The sequence below is a fragment of the Vespula vulgaris genome, chromosome 15, assembly GCF_905475345.1.
Source record: "Vespula vulgaris chromosome 15, iyVesVulg1.1, whole genome shotgun sequence".
NCBI classification, from domain to species: domain Eukaryota; kingdom Metazoa; phylum Arthropoda; class Insecta; order Hymenoptera; family Vespidae; genus Vespula; species Vespula vulgaris.
The window spans coordinates 3,132,501-3,146,496 of record NC_066600.1 but is presented as its reverse complement, the minus strand read 5'-3'; the positions used below and the strand labels follow the sequence as shown (position 1 = coordinate 3,146,496).

Here is a 13,996-nt window from a genome sequence, read left to right as displayed (position 1 = left end):
CGTGCAACTTTGTTCAACGAAGATAACGAGAATTTCTCTCTCTGTCTCTCTCTCCCTCCCCCTCTTTTTCTTTTTCTTACTAGATTTAATCACCGATTCTTGTTTTGACAAGGATTATAATTCAATTAGAATCATGGAATAAAGAATCGAATGAGAGAGTTGACTTCTAAAAGAACAAAAAGAAAAGAAGAAACAAATAAAAAGAAAAGAAAGCAAAACGATAGAAAAGGAAAAAAAAAGCGGAATAAAGAAAGAAAATGAGAATAGAAGAAGCTATCGTAGAGGAGTCGCAGTGGCAGTCCGTTCGTTCCCATCGGTTCGCGGAATAACGAGCTATAAAAGGCGTCGCTTTTACTGCTTCCAGGACCGAAAACGCATTAAAGACGGCCCCCGACCATCCGGCCATCGACGAAGAAAGAAAGAAAGAGAGAGGAAGAGAGAGAGATAGATAGAGAAAGAGAGAGAGAGAGAAAGAGAGAGAACTCGCTGTGGCCAATGCGTTTGCCGAACGATGTATATAGAAAAGGGTGCAACACGAGCCACCGCTAGCCTGTTTATACGTACAAGTCGAGCCACGACGAATTTGCATTCTAATTATTGCGCGATCCAGCGAGAAATGCATCCTGATCTTCGTCGTCGTCGTCGTCGTTGTCGTCATTGTCGTCGTCGTTATAACTCGACTTCTCTTTTAGCAAAAATATTCAAACGATATTCCGACGATTACATCGTTGAAACAGAAACAGTATCTATTCAATCAACGTGCATATGTATATATATATATATATATATATATATATATATATATATATCGTCTATAAAAATTTCGAAATCAATTTCGTACCAAGAAACTTTCTCGTCCGTTCTCGCGAAAAGGGGAGAGAGCAACGAAAAGGAGAGGTAGAGGAGGGGTTAAAACTTGCGGTTATCGGCTAATTAATCTAATTAAGGGACTCTTAACGATCGTTCCCCGACATTTTAAATATTTCGTTTATCTTTATCGTAAACGTTTCGGCATTAACGCGAATGCAAAAATCGTGATCGTAAAGCGAGAAAAGTTTCCTTCCATCCTGTTGCTTCGTGCAGGGCGTTAATTTGTACGTACTCACAATGTAATCATTGAAAATTATTGAGACCGCGATCGCACGGCATTTGCATTCTAATTACTGAGTTAAACGAGCTCGCTCGTAACGCGTTCTTTGCTAGCCCCGAGGGTAGTCGACGAAGTGTCAAGAAAGTCTTCATGGGAAGGATCGTAAAATAAGCGACGGAAATGACACCCTCTTGAGGATGTTTATCTTATCTGCGGTGGTCCTTTCGAAATATCCTTTCCTTTATGTCGTACCCGATCAAACTGAATACACGTTTCTAATTCGTTCTTTTCTTTCCTTTTCCGTTTCTTTTTTTTTCTTTTTTCTTTATAGTAGATACACAACACTTTAGATTTGGAAAGGTTTTATATCTTTAATGAAATGATACTATACATTCTACGTTATATAGTATATACATATATATGTATGTACGTACGTACGTACGTATGTATATCTATTCTCTCATTTAGGGGAACCACTTGTTCGACGTAACCATAAGAGAGGATTTTAGGAGAACGGAGAACAGAACAATGTTCGTGAAGGGAATGGTTTTGGAGTATGAGAAAAAGGAGGAGGGAGGTTCCTTCGAATCCTAGGAGAGTGCTGACCATAAGCGACACTCGCGCTCCAGGCGTTAATGAATACCGAGCGCTGTGACCGGTAATTAGGTTTAAACGGCGACCAACGTCGGACGCGCCACATGGCAAACGTATTTTGAACGAAGGAGAGTAGAACTACTCGCGCGTATTGGTTGCCCCGAGAGAAAAGGAAAGGGGAATATACAATGGTGAACATTATGTACAAGAAAGAGAACGAGAAACAGAGATAAAGATAAATAGAAAGAGAGATAGAGGAAGATTTAGCTCGGTCGATGATCTTCGAAGGATGATATAATTTATTAATAACGATAAACAATTAAAGTTTTATCTCTCGTATCAACTTGTCTCAATGTCGATTTTCATAATCGATTCCGGTATTGAAAATAACTCCGGGCAAACTCGTTAACTATCATAGATTTTCTAGAGATTAGAGATTAGAGATCCAGTAAAAATGACGAACCACCAGCCTCCCACGCGAACGTACCCGTTGCGTCGATTTAATTCCACGTTTCGTATCCTGCGAGATTAGCCTCAGCGGGGAGTACTCGCAACATTCGCCTCGCACCGCGGTGCAAACTAATATAATACATATACATGCATATGTATATACATGCATATTTATACGGGCGATCTATACGGGTCTCCTACCGTTTATATACCTACTAATCGCATCGTTAACGATTTCACGTAGGCTTCGTTGGAATCCATTGCGAGAATAAACGAGACATTTTCCCTCGGATATTGTTATCGTTATCGCATCTTTCACATTCGTACCTCATTTATTGTTATTAAATTTTCTTCTACCCTATCAAAAATTTTCTTTCGTTCTCCTGTCGATCTTTCAAGAGGAATGAAAACGAAAAACTAAGAAAAAGAGAAGAAACAAAAAAAAACAAAAAAAAGAAAAGAAAAATCAAATCGTTCCGAAGTAGGAATGATACGCGTCCAAGATCTTTCACGCGATTTAATTAACTCGATTAAAGTCGAGCGCGTAATATCTAAGCGAGAGAAGAAACGAGCAGAAGAGCTCGGCGTCTTCTTCTTCGAGAAAATCTCAGTCCGGTCGTTCGAGGGAACAACGTCGGTCTTTGTCGTTAAAATAGTTGAGAGCGTGCAACGAGAAGAAACAATTCAATGCCTGGCCGAACCACCGACCGACTCTGCTATAATTACCAACCGATTATACGATTATCTCTTTCCGTGCGATTACCGGCTTTCGAGATCGTAGATACGTTAAGAGAAACTATTAACTTTGCGACGTTGGAAATCTCGTAACATCGATCTTATCGTCGATTTAAATCGTGAATGTCCCTATACAGAACATTGTACTTACATTTATTATTCAAGGATTTTTCCATACCTACATACATATATGGTGTCTAGAAATATGCGCCTTAGTTGTTATCAGAGAACATTGAAATCTTTCATTTTGTTTACGTTTTTTATTATCTATCTCTCTCTCTCTCTCTCTCTCTCTCTCTCTCTCTCTCCCTCGATCCAACCAATCACCCAACCAACCACCCACCCACCCATCCTTTGATTTTCCTTTCGCATGCACGAGAGAAGCAAACGAGGATGATAAAAAAGAAAAACAGAAAAAATGGGAAAAAATGAAAAAGAAAAAGGAAGGAATGTCCGGCACGTTTACTTCAAACGGAAATGAAATTTGTCGATAGCCATCCAGAGAACCACTGCAAAGTATGCGTTCACTCTACCTCTATGAAGGCGTGTATGTACTCACACCCGGGAGTAAATATCGTTGATCTCGCGCGCGCGTTCGTTCGTTCGTTCGCTCGCTCGCTCGCTCGCACACACAACACGCACGCGAACGCTCGGACATTCGAGCGTGTCGATTAAATCGTTCCTTCGTACAACGAGTTTTCTCCGGGCGACCGGGCGAATACTCCGCGAGAGGACAAGTGTAACGAACCGCACCGTTAATTACGATCATTAACGTACATACGCTCTCGTTGTACAGATTTCCTTGACGCGTACGCGCGTTGAAATGGTATCGGACTTACCAACCCAGTCGCAATAAGTACAAAGAGTTACAGGATGATGAACCATAAGCAACCTTCAACTTACCCATGGCGTCTGAAACAAAAGAAATGAAAATTTATATTAAATATATTATTACTTATAAAAATAAATAAAGATTAATATTAAATATTTATTATTATTATTATTATTATTATTATTAAATTAATATCAAATATATTAGTAATGTGAAACTAATATTTTATACATTTTCAAAAGGAATAATCTTTACGATATATATTTTTCTTTCGTTGATACAAATTCATCGTTTCGTTTCTAACGATCTAAACGAGTTTAGAATTATAACTTTTTCGTTCGTTACGTCATCAAAGAGACATCTCATATTTTTTTCCATCCCTCTCTCATCTCCACTTTCCACTCTTCTCTTTCCGTTCTCTTCCGACTTTGAAAAACGTACCGCAATGACTTCATGTCGGGTTAAAAAGCGCGAATGGCACGCGAGATTCCACGGTAATTGCCTCATTCAGGCGCTAAATAGGTGCGTTTCGATTAGAAAAAAATTTACTATGCCTTCTTCGTCTGAAGTTTCAAGTATCAAATTCTTAAACCGAGATTCTTCGTTTTTCTCACTCTCTCTATCTCTCTCTATCTCCTTTTTCATTTTCCTTAAAGAGCAAATTTTCTCTAAAAATGTGTGTAAAAAAGAAAAAAGAAACATTAAAAGAAAAAAAAAAAAAAAAGTACCGAGAAAGGCCACATATTTCATGGACGAACGACGTCGATCGGTTTGCCGGTCGGTGACACGTCGCTTTTATATAATCTGAAAGCTTAAATGGTCACTCATAATTCCTCGAGATAATCTCTGCGTGGGCTAGACACGCGGACACCGAGCTCCTATCTCCGCCACCTTCGTCTATCTCTATTTATTATTCCTAGGCGCGACCAAGAGATAACGCGATCCACATAACGCGTCCTTTTATATTCCGCGCACCACTTCCCGTGTGAATGTCGGAGTGTCGCAAAAGAAGATAGTACGAGAGACTTTAATTGAAAATAAATTGTTATCGAAACATAATTAATAATAATAGTTATAATAAAAACGATAATAATATTTTAACAGAAGGAAATCGATCAACTATCTAATTATTATTTATTATACGCTATCGGATAATTTATCGAGGGGACGAGTTCGCTCGAATCTACATAAGTAGGTTGGTATCGGTAAAAAAAAAAAAAAAAAAAAGAGAGAGAGAGAGAGAAAGAAAAATAAAAAAATTTATCGACGAAAAAAAAAAGGAGAGGAAGAGAGATGACGTAGCGTCTTCTTCTGATTAAATTAACGACTCGAACCACTTCGATTCTCATATCGATTCCATTGAAAGGAGGAGGAAAAGGAGGAGGAGGAGGTACAGTGGCAAGGGGAAACGGGAGATAGAGCAAAAGCTGCCGTTTCAAGATTTTTCGCACGCTCGATCCTCTTCCACGGCTCGTTGCTTCCGAGTCGACTGTCTACTCGTGTACGAGCTGACTGACCCATTAGCGCCTTAGCTGCCGATCGACACGGCAAATCGATCGATAAAAGCGCCAGTGAATGCTTCCTGCCTTAGAGAGCAAGAAGGATCCCTTCGTCTTGTTGTTTTTATTCCTTTGATTTTCTTATTTCTAACTAATACAACTCATTCAGTCAATTTTAATTCCACTGGCTTACAACGAGTGCAATGCTGTGAGCTGCTTTCGTAATATTCAACCTACCCACCTGTTGGAACGAACGACGATAATCGAATTCGAAATAAGCTAAGGCAAATTGCGTTTAGATCATACGTTAGTTCAATTTATGTGTACAATCATTTCGATCGAAATTATTATGACCGACTATATTTAACCATTCATTAAAATTAACAACTATACATTCATAGAACTTATATTCATAGAGAGAGAGAGAGAGAGAGAGAGAGAGAGAGAAAGATAAATAGATAAATAGATAGATAGAAAGAGAAAGGATATATACATATGTATGCGTGGCAAAGATAGTAGAAAGAGCAGAGTACAAGTCCACTCCGAATATCCGAGATGGTTTCGAGCGATCTGGGCTTAATTTGTAGCACGTTCTTGCGATCGAGGGTGACGAGGTTCCCGAGAGGACGAGAAGACGGAGGAGAGTTGTATCGTCTCGTGGTGCTGCTGGTTAGTTAGCGCGACTCTAACTGCCCACTGTTTCTCCCTCTCTCTCTCTCTCTCTCTCTCTCTCTCTCTCTCTCTCTCTCTCTCTCTCTCTTACCTCCATCTTCTTCTTGCTACTCAACGATTTTTGCCGCTAAAACATCGTCCCTAATTAATCTCCTCGGCTGTTCTCTCGACGAAGGAAGGAGTCTCTCGCTGACTCCGTGGCTAATACCGCGAGGAAACGAACGACAATGGAGTCTGACCACTACTACAACTACTACTACACTACTACTATACTACCGAGTATCACTCTGTTCAGAAAGAGAGAGACAGAGAGGAAGAGAGATAATGGGAGAGTCCGTGGAATCCGTCGAATTCGACCGCGTGGCGAGATCGAGAAAAAGCAGACTCTGGCGTTTAACACCGGCCAAAAGAAGGACAGCAGAAGATATAGAAGATGAGGAAGAGAGGAAGATGTGGAGGACTACGTAGAACTCTCCTCCTAATGGGAATTTGCGAGACGTACGGAAAGGAGTTGCTCCGTTAACGTCTCACTCGAATCTACTACCTCTTCGTTCTCAACTGGCAGGTGAACCTTAGATTAGACCTTATGGCCTCAGGTTAGTTACGATAATCGAGATAATCGACTCGACTTTCCGTCACACGATGGATTTACGAACCGAGAGTCGAGTTTCTTGTTACGCTCGCGTGCTTTCTTCTATACGAGCAAACACGTAAAAGTCGCTATTAGAGTCTTTCTTATTTCTGATTCGGGCCCTCTCTTGCCGAGGTGACCGCTAAGGAGATGATTAGAATTTAAGATCTTTGATAGAGATTTCGAAGCGTTAATTATAAAACGATATACGAATTAAATCTTTCTTTAATGATCATTTTTGTTTAAATAAACAATGACAATTATGCACATCCTTCAATTGATTTTATATACGTACATATCTATATCTATATATATATATATATATTTCTTGATTACGTTACATCGTAGACTATTCTTGTTAAAGTTACCAATTACTTGATTAAAAAGAAAAAAAGATTAGATATATAATTTCACATTTTAACAATCTAATACTATCTCTCTCTCTCTCTCTCTTTCTCTCTTTCTCTTTCGTACGAACACTTTCAATAAATCGAGGATAACGAAGTCCTGATAACGAGCTCTAATCAAGAACTCTCCAAGATCCAACACTGTCGCATGTGGGTGGCGATGGTGAACGGGAAGAACTAGAGGAGACTCTAATACGCGTAATTAATGCGATCTGGGCATCGTGTTCTATGGACCATGACAAGTGACAAGGACTGGATAAGTACCGGGGAGAACGAGCGAGTCTCCTTTCGTTGCTTCGTTACTCGAGTTGCCGGTCGGTTCGATTTTTCCAATCTGCGTGTGCATCTACGAAAGTGATTCTTCTTTCTCAATTGAACTGAATCAAAAAAGAAAAAGAAAACCAAGAAAAAGAAAAAGAAAAAGAAATAATAAAAAAGAAAATCAATCTCATATACATTCATATATATACATATATATACGTTCTTTATGTTTTCAAAAATCTATATATATATATATATATATATATATATATATATAAATAGATTCTTTGAAAACATAAAGAACGTTGACCTTCCAAAAGAGATAGATCGAACAAAGAGAAAGATGAACCGCTATTCGAGGACGAGAAGTCGAAACCCGAGAGAAACTAGGTCAACTTTTTTCGTTGTTCCACCATATAAAGAAGCTAAAGATATAGAAAGAGACAGAAACATAAAGAGAGAGAGAGAGAGAGAGAATGAGAGAGAATGAGAGAGAAGGACGATTGCGGGCGTCGATGAGCAGTTAATTGGTGTTCTATGAATTTGATGGCGATTACCGCGAAACGAAGTGGTCCCAGACGGCGAGCCTACTTCGCTTCTTGCTCGGGGGAAACGGGAGAGATATCGGGAGACGGGACGACGACGACGGGATTGGAAGACTACCGGCAGACTGTCCCCGCTCACAACGTGGAATTTTAATTATAAATTGGTTGATTAACTCAATAGCGTTTTTGCTCGCGGCGACAGTGTCCCCGGGGCAACTCACACGGTCGAAGCTTTATGTCCGTGCGCGACGCGACTAAGATACACGCCGATGCACCGAAGGCCAGGGGTTCTCGGTTTTTCGACTCTTTTCCCAAATCGTGTAACGATATCTCGAAAAACAAGAGATTAATACGCCCATCTAAGATTTTAATAAGAAGGTCGACGTAAAGAGAAAACTTATGTACGTCGTTCGATGTCGAAACGTAAGTTTATTTTGTTCTCGTCAAGAAAGAAAGATAAGAAAAAAAAAAAAAGAAAAGAAAATTATTAAATAACGTCGTATATATCACTCGTTATTAATAGTACGACGCGTATCTTCTCACGTATTATCGTTCGTCTGAGATTTAATATGCGGATAAATAAAAATCTCTAATACCTATACGTTTCCTCGTTTTTCCTCTATGGTAAGGTCTTGGACATTACGGTAAGAACGAGTTATTACCTCACGGCGAGACAGGTGCGAAATACGCTGTTATTGCGTGCCCGACGTAATATCATTTTATATTCGAGTATGAAAATGAAGAGATCGTGCTTCTTGAAAAACTTTCTGAGAGATAGAGAGAGAGAAAGAGTTGAGAACCCACGACGATCCGTGGATACCTACGAGTTCGAGGTCGTGCAGGCATGAGAACACAATGGCCGCGAATGGACGCGGCAAGACGGCCGTCCGCGGACTCGTCTTCTCCGCATCGTCGGCACGCACAGTCCACGCGGGAATGCGTTTTATTTCATATTAAATAAAATATTCGAACGTTGAACAAAAGAGAGAGAGAGAGAGAGAGAGAGAGAGAGAGTGAAAGAAAATGGATCCGGTCGTGGACCCTTCGTTTCTTCAAAGCTACACCCGACTAAACTATCTCCTTTTTATAACTCTTTATTATTATTATTATTATTATTATTATTATTATTATTATTATTATCATTACTATTAGTAGTAGTAATAGTAGTGATAGTAGTAGTATCATTATTAGTATTATTATTATTAGTAAAATAATCAAACGTCCGCTATTTACAATCATATTCGTTTCCATTAACGTGAAATCGTTTCCCATCAACTCTCACGAGTACTATCTCGCAACAGTTATACGTACATACGTACGTAACTCGTTCGAAAGGATCTTTTAAAAAGGGAAGCCTAATCGTCTTTTAAGAGGACAAACGTATCTCCTCGTATTTCGCTTTAATTTCGCTTTACTCTCGCGAGAGTCGCGTGGGTGGAGAAGGAGTTAGAGACGCGAGATAAAGTGAAATAAACGTGGAACGGGCCTACCGCGGAGACGATGCCGGAATCTGAAATTAAGGAGACGAAAATATATATATATATATATACATATATAGAAAGAGAAAGAGAAAGAGATCGAGCGAGTGAGGTCCCGCGGGTCAAAAGACGTCCCGCACAGGCACACAGCGCCCGTTCGGTGTTCTGGTTCGCATACCTAGCGAGAGAACCGGGCGACGGTGCACGAGTAAAAAGGATAAAACTTGTGACCCGACTTCTCCGGCCAAGAGGATCAGGCCCAGAGATGAGAGAGAAAGAGAGAAAGAGAGAAAAAGAGAGGGAGAGAAAGAGAGAGAGAGAGAGAGAGAGAAAGAGAGGGAGTTCTTCTTCTCTGTGATCCTCTGCCATTCGCCTCGAAACCGCCATACTTTTTGCCGACACTCCGCAAAGTAAGAGAAAGAACAGTGTCCGGCACGAACGTCAGCAGAATCTAAAATATGCAATGCTGTTTCTCTTTCCCTTTTTCCTTTTCTTTTTCTCTCTTTCTCGTGAGACGCACCCATGAGAAAAACAGAGAGATAGATAGATGGATAGATGGATAGATAGATAGATAGATAGATAGATAGATAAAGAGAAAGAGAAAAAGAGAGAGTCCTAGGAACGACCAACGTGCTGCATTATAATTCGGCCAGAGGTCAGGACGCTATGTGACTCCTTTGAATCATGTTGTTGAGCGAAGCTATCGACGAAGTGGAGGAATGGATAAAGAAAAAGAGGAGAAAAGAAAAAAAGAAAAGGAAAATAAATGATATAAAATCGAAGATAACGTAAATAGGTAAGTAACTAAGTGAGTTGGTTGGTTGGTTGGTCGGTTTGTTGGTTAAGCGGGTTTCGTTCGGTCGTTCAAAGTAAGAAATCAATTAGCGTTAGATGTTCGTAAGACGACGTGCGAAAATACCGGGAGTCGATCTTTGAGCGAGAGAACTAGTCTCTCTCTCTCTCTCTCTCTCTCTCTTTCTCTCTTTCTCTCTCTCGCACATATACCGAATTTACAGGCAATTAATCGATCGATTCCGGTTAGCTTGAAAGACTACTCGCTTGCTTGCTTGCTTCCTTGCTTGCTTACTTGCTTACTTGCTTACTTGCTTGGTTTCAACGATGCGTGACGCTTTTGCTGGCGCATTCCGTACGCATCTACTTGCAGCAACGGAGACCGTGAGCCGCACTAGCATCAGGAATTCGCGCTACGTAGGAAAGAGCACACGATGGCTATAAGGTATGCGTCTACTGCGAGAAAGAGACAAGAGGACCGCGACTAGTTTCTTCTCTTAGTGTTATTATCTCTCGAAGAGTGCCGCGATAGTCCGGACCAGTGGGATAAGCGAGGAGAGGAGAGGAGAGGAAGGAGAGAGAGAGAGAGAGAGAGAGAAAGAGAGAGAGAGAGAGAGAGAGGTGAAGAGAGGACGCTACTAGGATCGGCAATACGCATGTACGTCCTCGCGTTCCAGGACTCCATACTCGCTGAGAGATCTTCTAAAGAGGTAAAACCCTTTTTAAAATCTTCTGACCTGACGTTCTTACCTATCTTAACACGCTGAATATCTACCCTCTTTTACCTTTATGGTTTTCATTCGATACTTAAACAAGAGAAAAAGATTTTCCAAGAATAGAAGCAACCTGGTTAACCTACCACCAATAGAGAAACGCGATTTCTTCTCTCGTTCGATCGACGAAAGACGAAGGGTAATGGACGATGGTAATGGTGGGTGAGGGCGAGGATAAGTAGGAGGGAGGGAGGGAGGGTTAAAAGAGGACCGAAGACGCGAAACGCGCGTGTCGATCTCGCTTCTTCTTCCTCTAACATCTATCTGTGCATCTCTCTCTCTCTCTCTCTCTCTCTCTCTCTCTCTCTCTCTCTCTCTCTTTTATCTTCCTGGGACGTTACGCCCGTTACGCCCACGCCATGGCCATTCGCCTTGATGGTGGCCATACCATTACATGACTTTTGATCGCCGCCCGTTACCCGGAGTATTTGCAACGAGTATTTGCATACCTACTTTGTCAATGTTGCATCGACGATCTTTAAGCTATCCACCGTTCACGTATTTACCTAGATATCTCTTCGTAACGCACACACATTCACGAACTCTGCCGATTGCTCAGAACGATCGAGTTGCTTGCTCCTCGTAACGAGATACCAACGTTGATTTCACACGCCAAATGCAGATACTTATCAATGAGACCAAGTCCTTCCCTCTTATCGAGTTATGTCGTTAAGAGAGAGAGAGAGAGAGAGAGAAAGAGAGAGAGACATTTTTTGTTTCGTTTTGTTTCTTTTCTTTTCTTTCTTTTCTTTTCTTTTCTTTCTTTGTTTTTCTCTTTCTGTCTACTTAACTTCCTAACGAGAGGAAGATGAAGAAACAATTTACGAGGACACGCCTCGTTCTCCTCGCACATAGTGATTATTATCGGTCGCCGTTCGTGGGAAAACGCGAGTCTTACTTTTCCGCATAAGTATATTCCGCAGTGTAAAGATACGAACTATATACGAATGTATTTATCTATCCGTATGCGTGCACGGACATACATAGATATACGATGCGTATGCGTGCGTCCATTAGAAAAACGAAAAACTCGCTTTAATACGTCCCAGAAGATATTCTAGTTTCCAAAGAAATCATTATTTTTTTCCCTTTCTTTCTTTTCTTTTCTTTTCTTTTTTTTTTTTTTCTTAAATACTTCGTATTCAGAAATTAACCATAAGTCGTAAACGACGCAAAAATAATAAATTGATACTAAATCCTACGGATCGGTGAGGCCCTCCGAGTCAGCTGATATTTTCGAGTCTCGAAGATAAGTTCGACGATATGAAAAAGAGTTGGGAGGAAAAAAGAAAAAGGAGAAAGAGGGAAGCAAAAAAAGAGAGAAAAGAATTCCTTGGACCATCTCGTTCGCAGAAGAAGAAGAACAAGAAGAAGAACAAGAAGAAGACGAAGATCAAGAAGAAGAAAAAATTTCAAAAAAATCAAAACAAGAAAAAAGAAAAAAGTAGAAGAAGAAGAAGAAGAAGAAGAAGAAGAAGAAGAAGAGAGACGAGTTATCATTAAGTGAAATGTCGTGTCCACTATCTCTCACCTCTCACGCGCTCCTCTCTCTTTCCAAAGAGTCCTTCGCGCTCTCGTGGAATCGTCCGTTTCCTCGTCGCCATACTTGCTTGGATATCGTCTCGCAGGATAATCCTTTCGTCTCCTTTCTTTGGACCAGACGCCGCCACGAAACGCAGAGTATTAATAAGACTGCCGCTATCTAACGCAATTAGACGCAACGATTCTCTCTCTCTCTCTCTCTCTCTCTCTCTCTCTCTCTCTCTCTCTCTCTCTCTGTTGCGCACTCACCTCCTTTGCAAGCACTCTTGCTACGTGAGAAGATATCGTGAGTTCTCTTCTTCGGAAAGGAAGATCCTTTTTCTTACTATATACTATATACATTATCCTTTAGCTTACCTTCTCCTTCACTTTCCATCACGCGTATATACCTATACATACACACACATACATACACACATGTACATATGTGTGTGTATATGTATATGTATATATAAAGGTTTCTACATTCTCTATCTTTCTTCCACTTTGGTCAACCGTATGCGACACTATTTACGCGCGATACGTCCGATTTATTGCTCGGTCGCACTCCTCTGGTTAATTCACCGGCTTCTTTATTATGTCCTCTTCCTTCTTTAACGGCCGTGCAAGTGCATATTTTTCACTTCTCCTTCGTAGACCGATACTCTTTCTTTTTTGCTTTCTTTCTTTCTTTCTTTCTTTCTCTCTTTCTTTCTCTTTCTTTTTCTATCCACCTATCTATCTCTCTCTCTCTCTCTCTCTCTCTCTTTCTCTCTCTCTATCTCTATCTTTTTCTTCTCTGTTTCTATGCAACACGCGATCATAAAGTTTGTGTCCCGAACACGACAAAGTTTATTGCGATCGTCGGTAATGGATCGTTATCTAGCTTCTATCCTCTTTTAACGTTTATCAGACAGAATAATGTTTCTCGTAATTAATTGCGAAATATGTTGATAGTTGGTTACCTTTGATTATTCGCATAGGAACGAAGAAAAGTTCCGAGTAAAATGCCGCCGTATACATATATATATATATACACACACATATCATATATATACATACATATATATATATATATATATATACCAGTATGGCGTCTAAGATTTTTTTTCGGTTCTTTTTTCGAACGTCAACGGTAATTAAAATCTAAAGAAAGAAGAAAAGTAGAAGGTAGTGCGGAATCGTTGCGGAACGTTGGTTCGCTTTCGAGGAGAAGAGATCATCGATTGACCGAACAGATACGATCTCTCGACGATTCCTGCACGACCTTGCAATCGCATGAGAGCCGAGGAAAACGTTAACGAGCGAGCACAGCCGGCAATTACCATACGATCATCCTTGAGAATCTCGATTTAACGAACAAACGATCTCTAGTGTACTTGGAAATCGCCATACCAACGCTAACTTATGACGGTTAGTGACCAAAAATACGAGAGAGAAAGAGAAAGAGAAAGAGAAAGAGAAAGATGAAAAGATTCAACTGGTAGTTTAACCGACTACTTTGTTAATACGAAGGAGAAACCTGATAAAACGATTAATAGTGAAGGTAATGTCATCGACCGATCGAACGATATCGAATCAGACTCCTAAGGAAATTTATTAAAATTCCTTAACGGTCGATTGATCGTTAAAATTTTATGAGAAATTACTTGTTACCTTCCGTGCCGGTAGAGACGGGAAGACAAGGGACGACATTAATGATGCAGACCTCGGCTT

The 13,996-nt window shown here is 40.4% G+C and overlaps 1 protein-coding gene across 4 annotated transcripts in view; it reads right to left on the bottom strand.

The window, feature by feature from the left end:
- The window catches only part of LOC127069422 (homeobox protein homothorax), a 354,198-nt gene that overhangs the window by 195,572 nt on the left and 144,630 nt on the right, over window positions 1-13,996 (bottom strand). For 3 of the 4 annotated variants that reach the window (XM_051006442.1, XM_051006440.1, XM_051006439.1), the window contains exon 8: window positions 3,773-3,781. The exons of the other annotated variant lie outside the window; for it this stretch is intronic. In XM_051006442.1, the coding sequence (XP_050862399.1) occupies window positions 3,773-3,781 (9 nt within the window). The remainder of the gene's footprint in view (window positions 1-3,772; window positions 3,782-13,996) is intronic. 4 annotated transcript variants of the gene reach the window in all.